Genomic DNA, 23,677 nt, shown 5'->3' on the forward strand with positions numbered 1-23,677 from the left:
CTGTTCATACTGACCATTAATAGATTCCTTCATAATGCACTTAAAATGTAAGGGACAGAGGACAAAATAGACAAAGCCTCCTTCTGTGGAAAAGTATATTTGAAGCTAAAATGAGGCTTTGGCTATACAAAGTATCCAAATCAAGTCAATATCTTTCAGTTAGTCTTTTCAGTGCCAAATTCCCTCTTTTTGTTACGATCCTTCCTCTGCAGCTGAACAGGAAAACGCTGTCCGGCAAGACACAAAGAGGGACAAGTTTACTAAAAAAGGCTGTAACTGTGGAACAGATCCGCTTTGTTTGAGTAACAGACTGGTAAAACCTCATATTGGCTTCAGATGAAATTTTAAAATAATTTTTTTCCATCAAAACAAGGACTGTGGATTTTGTCCCCACTCACTCACATCTTCTAATCGTCAGTATGAACAGGTGGAATGATTACAGCGAGCAAAACCTATTTCATTGTTCATATGGGCATCTCACTATTGTAACAGACTTAAAAAATTGTGAACTTATGATTTTTAGGAGTAAGACCAAAAATATCTTTTGGGACATCAGTGACTCAGTAGGAATCAGGTAAGTTTTGTTTGGAATTTAACCTAAAATGTTGACAGATCTCAGTTACTACTAAGCAAAAATACAAACATAGATGTCTAAGATTATGTTTATTTTCATCATGTGAGTGGAAATGTGAAAATTAAGGAAAAGATGAAACAAACGTTTATTGATTGAAACGATAACAAAGAATAGCAGCATTTCATCATAAAGAATAAGATAAAAAGATAAATATTTACATTGTGTGACGAGAAGTAAAACAGCAAAGACAGACATCTGAGTTTAACAGACACTCGACATTTAAAGGCGCAGTGTGTAGGATTTAGTGACATCTAGTGGTGAGGTTGCAGGTCGCAACAAACTGAATACTCCCCCGCAAGATGCCACTAAAATATACAGACTGCAAATTTAAAAGTTTAAGCTGTGACGGCGTCGTGCTCTTTGAATACAATGGTCTTGGGGTTGATTCCCACACTCTTAGTGGTGTTGTGAGTTTTGTAGATGCCGATGAGACGATCGGCGATCTCAAACATGTTGTTCCTCAGGGAGATGATGATGAACTGAGCATTCTTGGTTTGCTCCTGCAATGAGATGGGACAGAATCAAAATATTAATTAATCTGATTAGATTTTATTCTTAGTTGAATATTAATTATATGGCATGTTGAATGAAGTGAACAATTATCCAGAAGCTTATAAAATAATGAGCACTGTGAGTGGCAACAGTTAAAGGCTTAGTACTTGTTTTGCTCCAGCTCCCAAAAACAGGTGATTTTTCTGAACTCCTCCATTATTCCAGTGTTACACAACAGAAACACTGAGATCACATGAGTCAGTGATTACAACAGTGATTAGCTGGCTGCACAGTGTTTAAAATTAACTGACTAATGCAATTTAATGTTTCAATTACTTTGGTTGGATCACCGTTTCCTCCAACAGCATCTCTTGGATTCAGCACTTTACAACAAGCTTTTCGTGGTTTGTTACACCACTCCACAGCCCAAAATCTAATCTGGAGTTATGAGAAAGAGATAAGCCTCATGAATGTAATACACAGGTTCATACTCACATAAATGTAACAGGCCACAATGGAGACATTCTTGAAATCAAGAGCAGCATCAATCTCGTCCATGAAGTAGAGTGGTGTGGGCTTATAGTGGTGCAGAGCGAACACCAGCGCCAACGAGCTGAGGGTCTTCTCTCCTCCTGAGAGGTTAAAGATCTTCTTCCAGCTCTTCTTCGGAGGACGCACACTAAGGAGAGTGAGGAACGGAAATTTATGCTCAAACATAAGGATAGGATTAATGTCTAGAACACAATGTGCCAGCTGCATTTTGTTCTGAAGACACTAGTTCATTTTCCTCGTCTCTTACCTGAACATGATGCCCTCAGAGAAGGGGTCTAAACTGTCCACGAGCTCCAGCTCTGCGTCGCCCCCGAGTGTAAGCATCTGGTAGTTTTCCTTCAGCTTGTTTGTGATCATGTTGAATCCGGTCATGAATTCGTTGAGGCGCTGTTTGCGCAGGTCCTCATAGCCACGTTTGAAGTTGTCCCTCTCTGTGGTGATCTCGTCCAGCTGAGCCACACGCTGCAGGTACAGTTCCTCCTGAAGACACAATGATGATGAAACCTTTGATCCAGTACTTTTTGCGTCAGACAAATTCTAAATAGAGGTTCCTCTTATTTTGCTCTCACTTCCTACTTGTTTAGTTCAGAGCAATAAACTAGATGCATATTTGTGCGTACCTTCTTCTTGTACTCTGCAATGGCGCCAAGGTTGGGCTTCATCTGAGCACTCTTGGTCTCTAATGTGACCATCTTGTTGATAATAACATTTGGATCTGAGATTTCTTCCAGTTCAGCAGGAGTATAAACAGGAAGTTCCTCTGCTGGCTTATCCTCAATGGTATGAAGGGACAGCTTAGTGGCCTGAAGAACATTTCAACACAATAGTCATAAATATAAATCATGTACCCACACAAGTGCCGAAGAGAGGAAACAAAACAAAACAAATATCCCCTACCCCACCCTCCAAAATCTCCCTCAGTTAGAAATATAGATCTTCTCAAAGGGAACATCTCAAATCAAAGTTAATAAATGCTTCAGAGATGAAGGATAGGACACTTTTAAAAAACAATTTAAGGAAGTTATGTAATGTGCTTGAACAAACACACACGCACACACACACCTCTTTCTGCCAGTTTTTGATCTTGCTGTTGTGTTCAGTGATGGTGGTCTCTATCTGCTCAATGCGGAGCCGTACGCTGAGGGACTCCTCCTGCAGTGCATGCTCCTGCTGCTGCAGGACCTTTATCTCCTTCAGCACCCCCTGGTACTGCTCCTGCACCTCAGGAAGTGATGCCTAGAGGACAGAAGGAAACAGTGCTACAGTGTTACCTAAAAGTCATTTAGATACAGTAATGCCACACAGCTACAGAACGTAAAAACAAAAAGCAGAGTTCATATGTAAATGATGAGACAATTCTCACATGTACAAGAATTCTATAAAAAGCACTTGCATACTTGAAACAGAAACACCTTTGAAGCACTGTGGTAAGCTGCAGACATAATTATTGAATTTATCAGTTTATTTTGATTAAAAATCATATTTCATAAACCAAAATAAAAATAAAGCCGCAAGTGGCAATATGTGGGTTCGAATCTTTTTTCAAATCAGCCAAAGTTAAAGCTGTGAGCAGCAACGATCGGGTTTCAGGTTTTACAAAGGTGAACAAACTTGAACATTTTTCATTTTTCACTATTTTTTCTAAATATAATGAAAAAACAGTGACGGACTTCTGAAATGACCACATGTTGCAGTGAGGCCATCTTTTGTCACATCAGTGGATGTGCTGCAAGTCTAAATTGGACATCCTGGGACTTGAACCCATGACCTTTGTATCCCCAGAGAAGGTGACTTACTGACTGTGCTACTGGGGAGACATGACTTTCTATATATCTTCTTACTGAATCGACTACAGGTGGCAGTAAGGCAAACTTTTGTCACATATCATAGGATGTGCTGAAAAATGTCAGCTCTGTAAGACGCACAGGAGGATTTTTTTTGTTTGTTTTGTTTTGAAGTTTGGAATGTGAAACTTCTGAAAACTTAGATTTGTTGTAATAAGCCAAGCCCCTTTAACCAATCATTACCAATTTTTATTGACTGAGTCATGAGCCTAGATTGCACAATCCAAATTTTGTATGAATCCATGCAGCCAATTATGAGATATAAACTTTTCGCATTTGTGGCTCCCCCTAAGGCTGAGGCACAATGCGCTTCACCAGACATACTCAATGAACACTCCTCAACATATGTGTTAAGTTTTGTGTTGATTCAATAAAAAAAATGTATGAGTTATGCCCAATGTCCTGCTTAACTCCACCCTTTTGTGAGGTCTTTTTGATGGATGTTGATCATGTTTTTGAACCGATTATCTATCTCAGTCCCCCAAGGCAGTATGCCAAATTTGGTGACAATTGCTCAAAAATTGTAGGTGGAGTAGCGAAAAAAAAGGTTTGGACAAAATTCAAAATGGCAGAAAATCTATCTTGGCGTAAATGGGCATGGCTTATATGGATAGATTCGCCTGGACCTACAGAGTACAGGAAAAAATAATTTTGTTTGTGAGACTTATGGTTCAAAACATAAAGTTCGCTGTTACAGCGCCACCATCTGGCTGACATGGGTGATTATTGGTGCCTGAGTAGTGGAGGGCCATAGGAACCTACTGTATCTGGTTGGTTTTGGACTTATGGTTGCTGAGCCGCAGAGACTTTTAGTGGAGAAAAATAATAATAGTCGGAAGAAAAACAATAGGGTTCTACCCCTTCAGGGTTTGAACCCTAATGAAAGAAGAGTGCCGACCTCAGCCTCCTGACAGGCCTTCATGATCTCCCCGGCCTCCTCTTCCAGTTTGTTCAGCTGTTCTTCGAACTGAGCCAAAGACTTCTCATTCTCCTCCTGCTCACCCTGCACACGACTCACACTCTCCTCACACTTCTTCAGGTTTCTGAACGGAGGACACACACAAATGCAAAGAAATTAGTCTCTGTGAGGGTGGTGGCATCGTAACATGTGTTTGAGTGAAAAAGAACTAGTGATACTGTCCGCTTTGACTTGCCATACGAGACTGTTAATGAGTGACTACTTTAGAGCAAACATCTTGTCTACAAGGCTACAAGGAGTTTTCCAACTTAGGAGTGTGTTTCCCCCCAGGTTGTTACAGAGTTCAGTCAGAGTTCAAACACACAGGATTTGATGTTTATAACAGTGAACAGCTAAGCCACGTGCGCAAAAGGACAGATACATTTTGTGTCAAACATGGTTATGACCATGCTATTGACTTCAAACCTTCTCTTCCTCCTTCTCTCCGTCATCATCTGGTTAGGAATGGTGTTGATAGACCACTGACAGATAGAGCACTGTTCCTCCACTTGGGCTCAGCATGTTAAACCTAAATATCGTTGCCGCTTGCTCTCTACAAATGCCAACAATACGTCACCTGCACAGTCACTGCCCATTACTCCATAACGCTGCTAGTGATCCAAAACTCCAGAGTACCTGGCTTTTTGGCTTTTAGACATGCTTCTCGATTAGAGAAAAAGTTCCACGTTGACTCTTTTCAAACATGACAGGATAGTTATGATAGAGCTGCAACGTTTGTTCAACAAGAAAAACTGTTTTTGTTCCGTTGCTCCTCACCATGGTGTCTGCACTGCTAGGAAGCATCAGTGAGTTGGAAAATACATCAAGGATTTATATGACATCTAGAAAGAAGAGTTTTCACACAGGAAGCTTCAGTGTCTCAGTTCATAAGTTCCACTGTGTTTGTCATCGGCAGGACAGCTCTTCCAGCAGAACAAAGCACATCAAATGCAGCTACCAGAGTCTTTTTGCTTCAACAGACAAATCAATCTTAATGTTCCAGCTACAGGTACTGATGACTAGATGGCTATTTTAGTTGCTACTGTCAGCATATTGATTAAGTAAACGAAAAAAATGCCAACAATAGGAATAAGTGGAGTTTAGTGAGTGTTCCTGTAACCTAACTCTATGTATTGTATATTTGTCAGTGAGGCACAATAATTCGTTTTAAAAATAGTTCTATGATGTTGTATACAGAATCAAGAACTAACAATAAGGAAAGTTTAACTATACCACACTATACCAACACATTCACTCAAACTAAGCTGCTAAATATGGCTCAACATTTCTGACTGTATCGTACGTTTCATCATAGTCAAACAATAGATGATCCTAATAACTTAAAACAAAGTATCACTGTGTCAACCAAGCAATCATTTAATTGTAAAATGCAAATGTGCGTATTTCCTCACCGGTCTGCGGTCTTTATGGCAACTTGAGCCTTGGTTATGGTGGAGGAGCAGTCATCGAGGTCCTTGTTGACCTTGTCGAGCTTGTCCTGCTGAGCCTTTAGCTTGTGGCTATTGATGTCCACAATCAGGTTGTGGAGTCTTTTCACCTCATTTTCCACCTTCCCGGCTTTACTGGACGCTGCCTCGAAGTCTGGGAGTGCAAGAGAGTGAATGAATGAATGGACAGAACAGGAAGAGAGGAGAAAGACAATAATATTAACGTTGGAATTTGATATCTGTTTTGCTTTATATTCAGGGGGATTAAACTGGACAAACATTTTCATGAATGAAACGGTCATGTGGTATGTAGACTCATTTAGACATTAGACCTGAAACTGTAACTCAATATGAGAATTTTGTCACCATTCGATTATGTGGTGAGACATACTTAATATGGAAACTGAATTAAAGCTCAAGCTAACCTAAAGTCATGTCAATCACTCATGTAACCTTCTGTCCAAACGAGGCTCAGCCATATGTATGGTGCTAATTCTATTATCACAACTTAGTCTTACATAAGAGTTCACATTAACCCAAAATCATAAACTACAAGAGTCCTCTTTACAGTTTACAGGAGGATCCTACCTTTCTTAAAGGCCTCCAGGCTCTTTTCCATCTGTTTCTGTTTGGCCTTGTCTGGCGCAGCAGCCAGCACGTTGGCCTCGAGTTCCTTGATCTGGAGCTTCAAGTGAGTCTCCTGGTCAGCTAGACTCTGAAGGACAGAAAGAGGGAAAACAATCAATTGTTAAGAACACTAAGTTATGAGTCAATACTGTCACATGTTACTGTTAGTTATGAATAGTAGAGGTTATTATTTAGATCACAAATACATCCAAATGGATGAAAGAAACACAGTTAATGAAAAGGAAGAGGTGGATGTGCTGTACAGTCATGCTGTTGGTGTATTTTTCCAAGGTGTTCTTCATGTCTCGGAGCTGTGGCCGGAAGCGCTGTATGTTCTCCTCTAGCTGCAGCTTTCTCTCTTGGCAGCCCTGCAGCTTCGAAACATTCTCATTCAGCTTGCCCTCCATACGGTCGAGCTGCAGAAAACACATGAAAATCATCATGTTTTGTGCAGTAAATGTCTGCTGTGGTGCTTATCTGATAGCAGGTCCTGCAAAATCACTTCTAGGAAACACATTGGAAAGAAAACACTGTAAAGTTATCCAAGTTCATAGTATGAAGTAGGAGTTAGTAATGACACTTCATCCACTTTCAATAAGAACTAGAAATTCTCCTTTGAAATCAGTTTTATGATACTAAGAACTAAATTATGTCTTATAGTTTCTTTGTAGTTTCTAACCAACACATTCAACAGACTGACAGATGTCCTGTCCTAAATGATCACTGTTGTAACTGTATTAATTGCTTTCGATTAAATGCAAATTGCAATAACATGTTGTTTACACAGGGGGCAACAAGTGAGAATCAAATCAATTTCTTTAAAAGATGCTTGTTGTTTTAAAATCAAGCAAAAAAAATGTAGCGCTCCCACATCTTGAAGGAGATACTATGATCTTTCTATCTAAAGCAGGACCAAATGTGTATCACACTGAATTTTTGGGCCACTCATGACATGTGTATTTTACACTTACCTCCTGCTGAGAGACCTCAGTACCAATGGAGGAACCCATCCTGCCCTTCAATATTCTTCCTCCTCCAGTCATGGTTCCTGTGATGAACACACCGGACCACAGGGGATAAGAGGGGGAGGGTCAGACTAGTAAAATAATGGCAATTGTATTATCTTCACTGAATTACATAACTATAAGAGCTAGGAAAAAAAACAGGATATGATTATGACAGAAAAAGCAGGAGGCCACCCACCAGCCATCTCGATTATCTGTCCCTTCAGGGTGACCACTCTCCAGCGCTTGTCTTTCTGGAAGGCCATCCTAGTGGCCTGCTCCATGTCCTGGGCCACCAGGGTGTCCCTTAGGGCGAAGTAGAAAGCTGGTCGCACGCTCTCATCTTTCACTCTCACCATGTCAAAGAGACGAGGGCTGTCCTCAGGGGTGCGGATGGGGGTATTGATGTTCTTCTCCCACACCTTCATCTAAGTAAAGCCAGTGAGAAGGAAAAGGAAGACGCAGAATCCATGTAAGCTTTTGATAAGAGATCCTGCTTACAAACTAGAACAATTTCTGTAAGCGGTTAAAGACACTGATGTTGTTTACATCTTAACAAGACAAGAGAGATAAAAATCAGTTTACACCCTCTTGACTGAGGGCCCCAACTGTAATCATCTTTACCTTGTCAAGACCAATGAAGGTAGCAACTCCAATGTTCTGTTCTTTGAGAAATGTGACACATTTCTGAGCTGTATCAATGGTATCCACCACAATGTTGTCCAGAGCACCACAGCTGGAGGAAATAGCCACATCATACTTCTCATCTATAGCTCCAAGGTCTCCCTACAAGAAAAAAACAAAAAACAATCTGAGCACTGTGACCACATAAGCATATCACTAAAGAGTTTATAGGTGTGTTCCCTGTAATAATTTATAACTGAGATATTGATGATATTCTTGGTAATAATTAGACTGTATTTTATATTATAACAGCTTTTTACCAATCTTCCAAGGATGCCAGGGATTCTGCCACTCTTCTTCTGCTGCATGAGAGCATCCAGGACCTTTCCTCGACTGCGGTTGGAGGACAGAGAGCTCTTGGCTTCCTCCACCTTCTGCCTCATTTCCCTCACCACTTCCCTAGTCTCATTATCCATCTTCATCAGCTTCTCCAGCTCTCCCTCATCCTGCAGAGGAAATGGGGGGGGATCAATTCAAGGACAAATTCACAATAATGACACCATCCGCTGTGCAGATATGTTCTATACCACACACATTATTTATTGGCAGATGCTAAATGTCCCATGTGAATTCTGCCTAAACAAAATGCTATCACACAGCAATGCTGATGTTCGGTTTTACCTTCTTGAGCTCTTGTTCTTTCTCAGGTATTTTGACTTCCAGGTCCTTAATAGCTGCGCGGCGCTCCCGCAGCGTGTCAGAAGTTGTCTGAAGTGTCTGCTTGGCTGTGTTGAGCTGTGTCACAGCGGTGTTGTGGCGGCTAAGGTAGATGTCAAGCTCTGATTGAGCCAGGTCCATACGAGAGCGGGTCTCGTTTACAGCCTTACTGAGCTCCATCAACTCTTTCTCTTTGGTCTGGAGAATACAAAAAGAGGAGAGGTTGGGAATGTTGGAGAGAAAAAAGGAGAGTAAACATGTTTTACAGAAATGTTTACTATGCAAAGTTAAATATAGCATGGTACAGTGAAAGCAAGATGTAGTCACGCACCTCTTTGTCCTGTTGCAAGCCGCTGGTCTCTTCCTTCAGACTCTCCATCACCTCCTTAAGTTTCTCTTCTTCTTTCACCTTCTGCTTCTCCAGCCCTTCCTTGCGAGCTGTTGCCTCAGAGATGGCCTTTTCACTGTTGGCTGGTACACTGCGCACTTCCTCCAGCTGAAAGATGAGCCAGACAGGAGAAGGTACAGTAACAGATGAGATGTGTCCAAGTTGGGATTCTAAGCAACAGTGGCTGCACCTGTCTAGGTTCAACTTAAGGACACAATTCATTAATACACACTTCTACCAAGCTTTACCTCTTAAATTAAAGGATGATCAAATAAAGAGATCTGAAGAATTCAGGAGACAAGAGTTGTAAAGTAAATGGACTGAATCAGTTTTTTGCCAGTGCCAGTTACAAGCAACTGTGCTACACATTCAGAAGCAGGCCAAAACACACAACTGTAATCAACTATAAACACACATTCAGGACTGAGCAAGCCCTGGTTAAGACTGGCACAACAGTCTGCTGCCTGGCAGGGCTGAAACAAGGCAAAGGAGTGGTGTGTGTGTATATAGTCTATGTTTTGTAGGGTTAACTGCGGGTGAAATGTGAATGTGGCTGCTGGGAGTGTTACACAAGCCAGGCCATAGTTGACTACCACACAGCAGAACACTGCTCCCCAGAGGTCTGCCCGCTTCTGCCCTGCTCCCCCTCTGACCAAGACATTTCCAGAGCACAGGCATTGTAGGTGGAGCAGATAGACTTTTAGAGCAGGAAGGGAGATGAGAAGATATAACAAGTTACAAGGAACTCTTAAGGTTAGGTTTGTCTGTGATTTTTTTTTTTTGCACAAGTTAAAAAAAAATGTTAGTCTAAGAGACAGGAATACAATTAATGGTGAAAGAGAGCATGAGTGTGCTGTCATTAGGCACACACTAACAATCAACTTGTGTGTTACTTCACAGCCCCCTAGTGGCTAGTTTAGGGTAGATGGCCCTTCCTGCCATTAAAATTTGATTTATTTATGGATAACGTCACTTAATCTAGAAGAAATCCAGGTATTACACTATTCCTTAATTAAGAAAAAAATACAGAAAATTAAAGCAGAGTCCCTAAATGCTTTCACAAATGACACAGCGTGATTTCTCAGTCACACAGGGCATCATGTCTAAGATCAAAGTCCTTCAGTAGCAATGTTCAATGTTTTTGGAAAAAGCCTACCTGACTGTCCTCAGTATTGCTTTGTGTAGCTGCAGCTAGAGCTATCACAGAGAATTATTTCAGTTCAATGTCTTTGAAAACATCAACTCTACCAGCATCCAGGCTTTTTGTTTAAACACTAAATTATCTGCAATATTGTTTTACACAAAATTGTATTATCTTCAAAGAACTTATAGAATGCTTAGTTCTTCACTGCCAGGAACATTTTGAATTCTTTATCTACAGGGAAATTTATGATTATAGAATCCATGTTTATAATGGCAAATAACTCTTGGGAACTGGAATAATTCTGTAATTCACTAATCACTCCTATATAGGTTGTGTAAAGCCTTGACAAAAATCTTTTTCTCCTCGGCCTCAAAACAGAACTTGTGTTTTCTATAAGCAACGGAAATTGTATTTTTAGTGCCCATGTTTCTCTCTTGGCCACGGGACAACATAAACATGTAAAACTGGAGTGTCATACCACTGCTGCTAGCTCGTCCTGGATCATGGTGCAAACCTGTATTTGTTAATGGGTATGTATTGTATGTAACAGTTATCCTCTCCTGACAGATTGTGTGTCTGTGTGCCTCTGAACACTGTGAGAATGCCCACTGTGACGCTGTCAGAGTGAAATACTCACATCTACTGCAGAGCAGCAAACAGTAACACCATGTCAAATGAAATCATTGAAGTGGGTATAATAGTGGAAGACAATTTTAAGGTTAACACACCTTTTCCTTGTCCTTCTCCAGCTGCTTCTGCAGTTTCTTGTTCTTGCTCTTGCAGTGTTTAATCTTCTCACGCACTTCAACATCCTGCAGGTCCAGCTGAGTGAACTTCTCCTTCTGGGTCTCAATGTACTTGTTGAGCTTATTTTGTTTCCTGGTGGAGAAACAGCATTTTTACTGGGTATGCTCAAGTCAATCATGGAAAAAAAAATCAACTCAAGTATTAGATAAACTATGAAAGGAAATATACAAAACCATATATACCTATAAAGACTAATAGGCTCAGTTTCTATAATGTGAGACAACAAGCATATCATAGTAAAGCTCAGCCAGATTTCTGTATCTACATTTTCCATTTCAAAGAAGATTTTAATATAGATTTTAAACAAATTTTAAAAGCAATATATGGTCATCAAAGCCATTTTTGCCCACATTTTTAAAATTGTGTTGACTTGAATATCAAATTTGCACATTTTTTTATTGGAAGGGAAAAACAATATTCATCACTTTTTTTTCAAGCACTTGTGCAACATTCAAACTTTACCACATACAATCTGCTACTATAACTTCTATACTTTTCCATACCTGAATTGGAATTTTGCCTCTAAACAAAAGGGTTGAGGGCAAGAAAGGCTCTGACAACCACAAAATTATTGAATTACTAATCTTCTGACCATATTACACTGATTTTGAAGAGAGAAGAACAGGTAGAACAAAAAAATGTCTTACTTCTCCACATTTTTGAGTTCTTGGTTCTTTTTCTCCATCTCCTGTGATATATTTGTATTTTTCTCAGTGAGTTCCTTGTTGTCCTCCAGGATCCTCTGCTTTTCCTGCTCTTTATCCACCACACGCTTCTGCAGATCATGACTAATGGCAAAGAGATAAGCAAAAACCAGTGACAGATTAAACTATATAATTCACACATGAAGTAAAGGGCTATGGGTCATGCTGCGCTTCTCAAGGTTTAAAAATAGTTGACATTTTTTTCTTCTCTATGACACTGATGGGTCTAAATTGAAATTTAATGAGATTATATTATTGTTTAATTTGCTTTGTAAAGAATAGAGAAATTGCGCTGGTGTACTTACACATAATATTGGCAAAGCTGACTCTTGTGTTTGAAGATGTTATTCTCCAGGGTGAGGAACTCCACAGCTTTGTTCTTTTCTCCCTCCAAAGCATTCTTCTCTTTTTCCACAAGCTTTACTCGGTTGAGCTAGGGCAGTGAACATCATAGTGCTTAGTATCAGATGACAACACTTAAAATAAAGTTTCTAGTCATAAATTATATGCATAAGTGCCACGTTCAGACAAGATATGTAGTTTGTACAGTATCTCCATCATTCTGATGCCACAGAAATATTATGATGAAAGATGTAATAGCACTGATTTGTTTTTAATCACTCCAGTATCTTGTTACTTACATAGTACAACAAAATACAAATTTAATTGGAAAAAAAAAAAAAAAAAAAAAAAATTGTCAACATACTAACATTGCACAATCTTCAGAAGTAAATATGTGTGCACAAAAAGACTTCCATGAAAGCCATATATCATGTCTGGGGTAGTTGGCCCAGCCAAGTACCAACTTATCTTACATTCTGCACAGTTACACCTCTATAATTTTTTTTTTTCAAAATCAAACTGTGTCCTTTATTGAAGATAGGTACAACAAAATAAGTCATGACACAGGAAGGAAAGTTGGTAAGGTTACGAAAGTGTGAACATATAGTGTGTGAGTATACAATATATCACCTTCTCTCCCCTCTGCTCATTGAGCAGTTCAATGCGACGGGCCAGGGTTTGGATGGGCTCCTTGAGGCGGCAGGAGCCAATAATGTCCTCTAGGTACTCCAGCATACCCTCATCATGCTCTGTCTGACCTTTAGGCTTCATCATGGCAATTTGCTCCACCTCACCCTAGATACAGGTCAGAAGGTCAGAACAACACATGGACACAGACATGCATGCAGTCATTCATGGAACTCATAGAGCTAAAGTTTGAACAAAACAACAACTCTTATAATTTGTAATAATATAATAAAATATGTCCAAAACATTCACTATTAAGACATGTGGTCAATTGATTTCTTAACTCTAAACTTGCAATAATGCTGACCTGATACACACACACACACCCAGGCAGTTTCATACAGTCATGTACAGTGAACCAAAAATTACTTTCTGGAAGTTCCCTTTGAGCACACAACAGATTTTCTCATTCAGATAACATAAGAATACCACCCAGTACTATATTTGGCTTAATAAACAGTTAAATTAATTCAAAACAAAAAAGAATGTCAAATTAAAATACTTAACTACTCATTCTTCAAAAATAAATAAATAAATAAACCAAAAAATAACACATATTCAGATTCAAGAAGAAATATTTAAGTTAACACATTATCACCTCACCATCCCACCACAGTACTCATTACAGAACTTGTGTCATAATTATAATGACTAAATTATAAGTGATTTAAAAGCAACTGCGTTTGATAGCATGCACATTTTGACTCCTTGTAGTTACACTTCAGTTCAATTTCTAAATATTGCACATGTGCACTGCTTGGCCCAAAGTCAGGGACAGGTCTCTGGTGTAATTTTATATGTCTGAATGTGTGTTCATTTTTAATTATTTTTTAGATAGGCTGGCTTAGAATAACAATGTTGCTACATAATAAATTTCAAGTTAAACACAAATAAAATCCAGATATAATAAAAACTTAAAGTCTCCAATTACATCCTATTTATGTGTAGGAAAAAAAAGGCAGCTCACATATTACTTTTATGTATGAAAGAAAGGAGAAGCCAGTAGAGGAAGGGGGAAAAAAGTCCCACGTCATCCTCTGCTCTGACCAGTGCACAAAATAGACAGCTTTCCCTTAGCCAGAGGCCTGGAAAATTGACCTTGGAGAACAAGCTAAAGCCTCTTCCCATAGTCATGCAGCCATGTCATTGACAGTGAGAATGGTCATGCACACACACATACGAAAAAAAAAAAAAAAAAAAAAAAAAAGAGAGTGAAGCAGGACACTTGTAAGCAACCAGCTAACCACAAAACCACAGTGGAGGATAGAAACTGAATGTTCACCTGAAACTACCAAAAAGTGTAAAAAATATAATTAAAAAATTGAGACAACGAAGATTTAATCAGCCATTTTGTACTACTCTAGCATCAGCCATCACCCCATAAGCCCTGAGTTAATCAGTAATAATAGGTAGGTCACACATGTAATACAGTCAGAGGGGTAGGAGTGTAACCAGTGAGCTGATTCAAACTCAGTTCAACACAATGCTAAATAAAAAATAAAATTAAAAAAACCCAACAAGAAAAATAATCTAAAAATATAGAGGAATGCATTAGATTCACAGTGGAGTAAAAAACAAACAAAATGTTAAACCAATATTAAGGCCATGATAATGAAGGAGGGTGTCTGATCCAGCCACACTGAAGCAGCACTGCTAATATTGGGGTTGGGGTCTATTCTCACACGCCAATATTTACGTGCTGCTAAAGCGTGGCAGGTACATGAGAAAAGGAGAGGAAGGGAGGTCCAACCTGTCTCCACTGGAGGGTCAAACCCATCAAAGATCCCCCCACTACAAAATCTGAGTTAGTTGTTAAAATGCAGCCACCTACATCCAGGTCCATGTATGGGTAAAATTGCATTTCCTTAAAATTCTAAAGCAGCAAATTATGGTTCGCACCTTTTCCACATTGTTTCAAACCATGATGCGCTGCTATAGCAGTTTAAGGGCTGTCGGAGGGCACACCCTCTCCTTTCCAATTCCAGTGCAACAGGTTATTCCCACAGACAGGCATGGCTTTAAGACAGCCATGAAACATATGACTGAAAGAGGACTGGGTAATGGGCAGAAAACGAAGAGCAGGAAATCTCTGACAGAATGGGATGGTCACAGCAGGGATAAAAAAAAAAAAAAAAAAAAAAAGGAAAAAAAAAAGAAGCAGAGTTAGAAGTGGAAGAGGAAATTACATAAAAAATTTACAATTACCTGTAAGATCAGAAATCTGTTGTGGTCTAGGTCAATACCATGACTTCGGAGTAAAGCCCCCACTTCTTTGAATGTGGCTTTCTTGCCATTGATATGGTAGGCTGAGGAATTGTCTTTGTTGGCAGTCCTGGAAACATAGAACTTGCTGCTGGGGATGACTTCGTAGTCATCTCCTTCCTGGCTCAGAGGGGGGAGGGGCAGAGGACAGAGCAGCTTAGAGCAGAGCAGAGTAGAGCAGTTCAAGAGAAACTCAAACAGCTCTACACATCAAATGATAATACTCATAATACTGATAAATCCACTGAGGGTGACAAAAGAATAAAACCCCACATTAGAAACAATTAAGAAACTCCGCTTTAAAAAAAATGACACAACAGATCTAGGCCAGCTAGACTGACATGTAAATAAACCATATCAATATTGGAGTGTATTCTATAATGTTAGATTAACAAAATTAAAACACCATGCTATAAAAGATAATCAGCTTATACATGCAAAGCAAAATAAAAGTTTCTTTGCCTAAAAGATTATTAAAGTTTAGAGCCAAGTCTGATAATTTAAGTTGTGTACACCACTTCTAAAAAAAAATCTTTTAAGTTTCAGAAATAGCAGGTTATAAAGCAGGCAAAATTCTCAGGATTATGCCATTAGTTAAACAACTTGATTTTAATTTACTATGAATGGATAAGCCCAAACAGAAAGGCTTAGATATGTTTAACAGTGTTCAAGGCAAAACTTACTCACACTCCATGTGGCAGATCAAATACAGAAACATATTTAACTCTAATTCTTCAGACTACAGTCCGTTTTTAAGTAATTTGTCTTCTGGTGTATGAAACTATATTTGTCTCTTAATGCACACACCCACATTACTGATATTTCACAGAACCATCAAATAAATAGAGCCTAGTCAGTAAATGACACATTTAAAAATTATTCAAAAATAAAGAAACCAGTTCTAGCACATTATGAACTGTCTATGGTACATGTGGGTGTTGGTTGACTTTCATGACTGATCTGAGTCTGTGTTTAGGCCCTGGTGTGATAAGACTTTAGCAATATTAACTCAGGAGCCTCAAGGAAAAAAAAATAATTTTAATTTTACAAAAATATGTGTCCACAGGAAAATATTTCTAATCATCCCTTTCAATTTGGGCTGCGTGGTGGTTAATTTATGTGAGACCAAAGCAAGTGTATGTGTGTATCTGTGTGACAGAGATATAGATATAGATATATATATACCTTATCAATAATCTTTTGAAAGTGCACCTCCACAGTACAGCTTTGCACATCTTTGTGTTGATCAGAACTATGAATCAGCACTGAGAGCTTTTTCGATCTGATCTTTTGAGCTCTGTATCCAAACACAAAGAGCATTGAATCTATCACATTGGACTTCCCACTCCCATTCGGACCAATGATGCAGGAAAAGCGCTGAGAGAAAAGAAAGAGAAAATGTTTAAAAATAGTATAAATGAATTTTATAAAAATATACTACATCCACATACAAATAATGTAAATGTCTTAACATTAGAAGCTATAAATTAACATTTCAGCATAGTATGATTGTCATGGTGGATGTATTCTGAGTGGGTGTAGTTAAGATTTATTTTGTACTCATATCTGCAGAACAATGAGGGGAGCAGAAAAAGGTGAAAAGAGAGAGTTTAAAGAAAGTCATAATTTAAGGAAAATGTCAGCATATCACCAGAACACTACCCCTTGTAAGATACACTAACTAAATCAAAATGGAGGAGTGTGACTTTTTCCACTTTGAAAAAAAAAAATGTAAAAAAAATCCAATAACTGTTACAGTGTAATATCATTAATAATTCTGTACTTTTTTGTGTCTACTACCACACAAGGCAACTTGTTTACAGTTGCATAATATGAAATTTAAGACAAATTAAATAAAATTGAGAAACACTACACATGCTGATAAATCTGTGAGCTAAACACAACACATTCACAAACTATTTCCCACGCAGGGTTTATATTTGTAATCATGTTTGGTCGTACCTTGTGAAAAGGCCCCAGAATCTGCTCGCCTGCGTAAGATTTGAAGTTGCGATTAACTAAATGTGTTATCATCAGGCGAGGAGCGCCCGGTTCATTGGTCATTGCGGGGGGCGGGGGTGGAGGGATGCTACCGAGAATCTGCTCCAAACTTCGATTATCAAGCGCCTCGGCAACCTCCCCGTGAGACGGATCTGTGGCACAAAAAAAGTACAACTTTTATTCCTCTGTGCTCGTCGTTTCAGGTGACGGACAGTGGTGCGTGGGGGAGGGGTAGAGGAGAAAAAAACAAACAAACAAAACACAGGCAGCAAGTTAGACAACAGCAGACTCACAAGAAAGTTGACAGGCGTTATTTTTCTTTGTTCTAAAAACAAGAGCCAGCCCAACAAAAAAAAAAAAAAAAAAGAGACCATGGCCGCTTTATGAACGAACCCACATTATTATACAAACGCTCTCCACGAGAAGCGTTGATATGTGAGAGTAGATGCGCCACATTCATTTCGTCGATGATAAATAACTAAAGTGCAAATTTCAATCATCAACGTCACATTTTCACTCATGCTGAACTGTACTCAAAACACAGCCAGGGAAACTCTTGTTCTGTGATAATAAGGTATAACGTAAAACCGATTACGTTGCCATCACACCAAGCTACAACGACCTGTCCAAAATCTATTGTGCTCATATTAAGCATAAACAAGCTATGGGGTCGATGTTTGTAAATGAAATTCTTGCAGCCAGACACACAGTGAAGCATTAAAACGTACTGTAGGACTACAACCACCAGTTAATACCAATGTGCATCTGAATCATCGCATACAAATGATTTAATATCAAGTTATAAGAATTAAGTCAAAATCCCTTTAGATCTACTACATAAAGCACTTCATTATCCGAAATTAATTACCTCGCTTGATGAGAAGATCCGAGAAAGACGTTCACTCGACGATATCAAAATCATCTCAAAAATCATAATACATGTATTGATGACTGGCACTTTAGAAAAAAATATATCAGCCATCCTAACTACGTGTTGAGATTCAAGTAAGAAAAATAAGCTTCAGAGCTGTGCCAATTGGCCACTACCAATACAGCAATACACGCAACGCCATTGAGTGAACACAACTTATTTAGATTCACAGACACCAAAACACTCTTTGTTACTTGCCAGTTTTCGGCGGTGCCTCCTCTTGGCCATTGGAGTTGGTTTCTTGAGGGGGTACATCCAGCTCGTCTTCTGAGTCATCCCGAGGCTGCGACCCTTTCCCTCTGAGCTTGGCGGAGGCAGTTGAGCTCTTTGCAGTTTTAGATGGCATAATTTTAAATCTGAAGGGGTCATTGGTAAAAAGGAATATCCATGAGTGGTTTTTGCGCCTGTCAATCTCCCAACTCCTCTTTTAGTCGGTCACACGCAGCTACCCAGTCAAGCTTTAATCATTACCACAGTCAGATCTCACTGCCGCCCATCTAACTATTTTTAATATGGTAACATAGTGTTGTAACAATAAAGTAACAACGTGAATTGAGTCTATGAGTTTGTGACCTGAACAAAGTGCGTTATTAAAAAAAAGGCTCTCGGCCTGATGAGATGGCAGTGATCAAGCTGCCTATCTACGAGATGCTTGTAGAGAATTAGATGCTATTCTATCTAATAACAAATAACAGTGTAATGTAATGGCCTCCTCCTTACACAATCGTTTTCGTAATCTTCTGCATCTAAAGTATACATTTTATTTGCTGTTATAATAACCTTTGTGGTATTGAGGAAAAACGGAAAAAATAAGGTGAACGTCACGTTAGCTGGAAAACAAAATCTGTTAATATGCAAATAGCTAAATTATCTCCCTAGAGCTCTTAGCCTAGCCTTGGTTGTGGCCATTGCTGAATATACGCAGCTAGGATATCTAGGCTCCCTGTTCTGTGGCAAAGACACATCGTCCTAAATTGAACGAAGTCTCAAACTGACACTTAACGTAATTTTAACGTGAATCCCGTCACCTTGTAAGTTATGTTGGGGCGGGGGTATAGACGGGGCAATCTAACTGGCTAACTTAGATGATTGGAAAGCACATTCAAAAAGCGAGTGTAACTGAACGGTAACGTTGGACTAATAGTAACGTTAACATTATAACTGGCGTACACGTACGTTTGTCAAATAAGAAATTTGCTCACGCTAGCTTGGCCGCCGAATAAAATAACACTCAAGCTAGCGTTGACTAAGCCACGTTACTGTGTTATATTCACTCTGCTGCTCTTAACGTTAACTGCTATAACTTTCTGGTGTTAAACAACGCAACGAAGCTAAAGCTAATGTAATGGCTAACTTTGGCTAGCAAACTTATCTGCGTTGTGGATCTGTAACGCAACACTGTAACGTTAACTGCACTCAAAGTTTGCGTTGTCTGAATTAAAAGGGGCGCTTCATTTAGCGTTTACCCAACTAACGTTGGCTAAAGCAATAGTAGTTGGCGTTAAGCAGACAAAGATAATGCATCAAAATGTTTAGCAGCCATCTGCAACATTAACATTAGCGTAGACAACCGGAAAACTTGCATGTTACTGTTAAGACTGCGTGTCTACGAAAAGCCTATTTTAGCATTAAATGTCATAAAAAGCAAAAAGAGATAGTCTCTCAATACATCCTGGAGTATGTTAACGCCAGTCTGTGCGTTTCCCACCGTAGTTTATGTTAAAACTCGACTTAATGTGTTGTTAATAGCAAATCTGGTTTTGAACTAACGTTAACATTATGCGTTTCAGCAAATAGACGGAACCCAGTCATTATACTGTCCGCTAAAATGTTTCTGTGTACCTTCCACAATATGCACACGGTCTGTCAAGAGTCTTCCTTTCTGATCCAAATCGCGATTTCGAAAAAAGTATTCGTTAATCCAAAACTTGGCAAATATAATCCACAAAATTCAGCCCCGTGTCGCTCCGACTCGCTCTCCCACTTGAAAACTCTAACTTGTAAATGGCGCCTAAACTGAGCCGTCGAACCAAATTCGTTACAAACTGACGCAAGGCACCATGGACCGTTCAAAGGGCAAGGGGAAAAAAACACGAAATTCAAAAAAAGGGGACGAAGCCAACTCCGTCTGGTTCCAAGCAAATGATAATCATTTTACAAAACAGTATGACGAAAAAACGCAGGTGTAATAATGCTTCACCTTTATAATGTTGAATTTTATTCAAGATTTTTGTCGGATTCAAAGCCTAATGTTGTTTCTACGTATTCAAACGGTTGCCTGGTTACAGTTAGAACGAAGTCCCACCCCGAGGAGTACTTTGCATATCAGGAACTATTATTCGATAGATTGACGATAAATGTTAGTTTTTTCGATTTTAATTAGTCCCAATTTAATACATTCATTTAACATGTTATTTGTACTTGTAAATAATTCGAAATATCCGTTGTCAAGGAAGTGAGATTTGCAACTCTCGCGAGAACTCACTCTTGAAGCTGACCCACATTAAATGGCTACCAAAAGTTAGCCCTTGATAACGTTAGCGACAAATTGCTTATTATAGATGAACAGGCTTGTTGTATTGACTACATGTGCATCTTTCGCTGGAGTACATGACACTCATGCCATGTTGGCTGCCCTGCAGTAAAGTCTGTAACGATAAAAAAGCGATGTCAATTATAACCAGAAAACCAAGTTAACGTTAGCATTCAAGTCACAAGCAAGACTCTGGGGCAGCCGAGGATTCACGTTAGCAACAGTGGCAGGTAACGTAGCAACTGCAGACGCTTGTTTCATTTACCGTTGCTGGTATCGGAACATGTAGCAGCTACCCCGCGTTATTCACGGGGTACGGTTCATACGTGCAGGTTTTAGTCTTCTATATTTTTTATGTTGATGAGGTAGTTTCACATTAGTCTGAAATATATAACTTTACTGTGTGAGTTACTGTCACTAATCTAAATGACCATTTCATCTTCTCAGCAGGGGTTAATAGCACAAACATTCACCATGAGATTGAAAACATCGCTGCTAAAGGAACCCAAACATATCCTTTTTATGACGTCTTAGCTATCAAACCTTATGTGTGTGTTTCTGTGGAGTTTAAAATGTACGTCAAAGACTTTGATATTGCTATCATTATTATTGCTAGTACCATTGGAAGTAGTAATTGATTTGTAGTAATTGATTACTTCATATTGCTTGGTTATATCTAACACCTAACTTGAACCAAATCTTGTTCATTATTTTTTCACATGACCCTATTTATTGCAGAAGCTACCGTGGTATTTCACAAGACCAATTAAAATACTTGTCCTAATAACTTATTTTGATCATTTTCCTTAATAGTAGATCACATAAAGAACTTGTGAGTTGTGTTGGCTGGACCACAGCTGATGAGCTGTACTCATGCAGTGAGGACCACCAGATCCTCAAGTGGAACTTGTTGACCAATGAGACCAGTCTTGTTGTCAGATTGGCAGAGGACATTTACCCCATTGACCTGCACTGGTTCCCCAAAACTGTTGGTGGCAAGAAACAGACCCAGGCAGAGATCTTCGTCCTCACCAGCACTGATGGCAAGTCTCTATATTCTCTATATTCTTCACGGCTTGGTTTCTGAGTTCACTCATTAAATCAATATGTCAGTTTTATTTCACAAGTTGTTTATTCAGTCAACAGCCACATAACTGGCTGGCAGGTTGTTTTTCAGTCATATCTTCACAGGGAAATGTTTGTTTCAATAGCACTTTGTTGATTTAGAGTAGAGATTGTCATATGCTAACTAAACTAACAGCACATAATAACTGTTAACAGAGTTTTCACTACTCTTTGATATGCCTCTAGTCTTATTTGTCATCAGTATGGTTTTCATATTGAGTAGGATGACGGTGTCTTGCCTGATTATATGTTGAATGAGGCATATACTCAGAAGTTGCTCTTCATAGTCATCTCCACCAGTTTAATACTTGTGCACAAAAACTGATCTCGATCTAAACAACACAATGTTTGAGGCAGTGAGGCAGTTTCTTTTCTGGTTTTTGTTTGGCTTTCACCATCACCAGTGCAGCGCCACTGCTAAATGATGAACGCTCCTGCTGAAATTTCACTTTGTGCATAATAATCACAATGAATGCAAACTATGCACGCTTTCTCCACTTCGAGCAGCAGACTGGAGCTAGTGGGGAGAGAATGGCCTCTGCTCTCTGTCCTCCCCTCTGCACTCTGTGTCTGTGTTTGACCGTGGGCAGGGCTCAGCTCTTTCACACACACACACACACACACACACACACACACACACACACAGAGAGCAAACAGCAGAGCAGAGAGGTTGTGGTGGAGACAGTGAAGCAGGTGAAGTGAAAGAGAAAGTTTTACTCGAGTTGACGACAACTACTCTCGTTACTGTAAGTGCAATAAAACCTTTGCAAGTAAAAAGCCAATGAAAGTAATTTATCAAACCACCTGTTCAACAAGCATAAACAAGCAATATTTTTACCTGCTATGTCTGCAGTGTCCCATCCACCACCGGTATGTTCAACGACAGCACACTCATTAAGCTAATAGTGTTATGAACAAGCTAAAACGAAAGCTGTCTGTATGTAGCTGCTGTAAATGTTTAGCGTAGTTTGCCACGTATATTAAAACTAGTCAAATTACTGTAAACTTAGCTACTGGCCGAGACAGCAGCCCCCCTCCAGACCAGCAGTACCTGATGGTAGTGAATCACATCAGTAGCAGAGGAAGGAGGACAGAAGACAGGATCAATAACTTATAGTGACTGATGTCTGTGTTCTTCATTCTTTCTAAACTTCACTCAGTATTTTGATGTCAGGAATATTATTTATTTTGCTGACATTTTAGATTTGTTTCCAGTGAGATATTATTGAGTTTATATTGTGACTTTGCAGGGGCCCTCCACACTGTCCTGTAACACCTGGAACAGCTTTTTTAGTTTTTAGTCAAATAACATCAAATTTTCTTGTGGGAAAACCCTCAACCCCCCCGACTGTGTTGAGGCATTTCATTTTTTGACATTTATTACAGTGACACTTTTCTGGATCTCCAGAGCCCTTCTGGTGTCAAATGCTCCTGTAAATTATCACACACATGACTCTGTGGACGTGGATAAACCTATCTGGAACAGTTCTAAGGTAGTTTTAAGTTAATCCAATGCCGGTGTTGGCAAATGCGAGTCCTGGCATCGTGGGCTCTGCGTGCGCACAACAGCACCGCTGCTGAAAAAAATCCGAGGGGAAACACTGATTGTAGTAATATTTCACTTGACAGCGCAGTCGGTGTGAAGTGCATCTGCTGTCGCTTAAGTCTCTTCTTCGGTCTATATTAGATATAAACACACAGAATATGGATGAACTGTTATGGCAGGCAATGTGTGGTCACAACACTAATGGCAGTGTAGGGTTGCATAAACACACCCACAAACTGAGGCAGCAATTTTCTCTGGCAGACCAACGAGTAGTGAAAACTCTGTTACGATTCACTTTTGCAACTTT

At 39.4% G+C, this 23,677-nt stretch overlaps 3 protein-coding genes across 8 annotated transcripts in view; 1 reads left to right on the plus strand and 2 right to left on the minus strand.

Moving 5' to 3' along the window:
- The window catches only part of LOC137186186 (caspase a-like), a 198,079-nt gene that overhangs the window by 141,810 nt on the left and 32,592 nt on the right, over positions 1–23,677 (minus strand). The gene's annotated exons all lie outside the window — the stretch shown is intronic.
- On the minus strand, positions 696–20,158 carry smc4 (structural maintenance of chromosomes 4). Of its 2 annotated transcripts, XM_067594883.1 has the most exons (24): positions 20,009–20,158; positions 18,365–18,522; positions 17,197–17,387; positions 16,420–16,611; positions 15,178–15,354; positions 12,916–13,080; positions 12,249–12,376; positions 11,887–12,027; positions 11,161–11,311; positions 9,232–9,396; positions 8,865–9,098; positions 8,504–8,689; positions 8,184–8,345; positions 7,759–7,987; positions 7,527–7,603; positions 6,819–6,971; positions 6,517–6,643; positions 5,893–6,082; positions 4,421–4,565; positions 2,741–2,914; positions 2,299–2,481; positions 1,926–2,158; positions 1,622–1,805; positions 696–1,134 (listed from the first exon to the last, which is right to left on the minus strand). In XM_067594883.1, the coding sequence occupies exons 2-24, from the start codon at positions 18,510–18,512 to the stop codon at positions 970–972; spliced, it is 3,900 nt and encodes a 1,299-aa protein (XP_067450984.1). In that variant the 5' UTR covers positions 18,513–18,522; positions 20,009–20,158; the 3' UTR covers positions 696–969. The 2 variants fall into 2 exon arrangements, with proteins under 2 accessions (XP_067450984.1, XP_067450986.1); XM_067594885.1 differs by lacking the exons at positions 18,365–18,522; positions 20,009–20,158 and adding an exon at positions 18,104–18,254.
- ift80 (intraflagellar transport 80 homolog (Chlamydomonas)) overlaps positions 20,668–23,677 on the plus strand; it is a 44,098-nt gene continuing 41,088 nt past the window's right edge. Inside the window, exons 1-3 of one of the 5 annotated variants that reach the window (XM_067594886.1) lie at positions 20,668–20,929; positions 21,147–21,208; positions 21,519–21,742. In XM_067594886.1, the coding sequence (XP_067450987.1) occupies positions 21,174–21,208; positions 21,519–21,742 (259 nt within the window). In that variant the 5' untranslated portion in view covers positions 20,668–20,929; positions 21,147–21,173. Of the gene's footprint in view, positions 20,930–20,970; positions 21,032–21,146; positions 21,209–21,518; positions 21,743–23,677 lie in introns of those variants that run through there. The other 4 variants (XM_067594887.1, XM_067594888.1, XM_067594889.1 and 1 more) reach the window with 4 other exon arrangements.

Source organism: Thunnus thynnus, chromosome 7 (genome assembly GCF_963924715.1).
Source record: "Thunnus thynnus chromosome 7, fThuThy2.1, whole genome shotgun sequence".
Taxonomy (NCBI): domain Eukaryota; kingdom Metazoa; phylum Chordata; class Actinopteri; order Scombriformes; family Scombridae; genus Thunnus; species Thunnus thynnus.

Coding starts and splice junctions, on each gene's coding strand:
- smc4 (XM_067594883.1), bottom strand. CDS start 18,512: ATGCCATCTAAAACTGCAAAGAGCTCAACTGCCTCCGCCAAGCTCAGA. Junction 6,644..6,818: donor AATACACCAACAGCATGACT/GTACAGCACATC, acceptor TCTGTCCTTCAG/AGTCTAGCTGACCAGGAGAC. Junction 2,915..4,420: donor AGGCCTGTCAGGAGGCTGAG/GTCGGCACTCTT, acceptor TCTGTCCTCTAG/GCATCACTTCCTGAGGTGCA.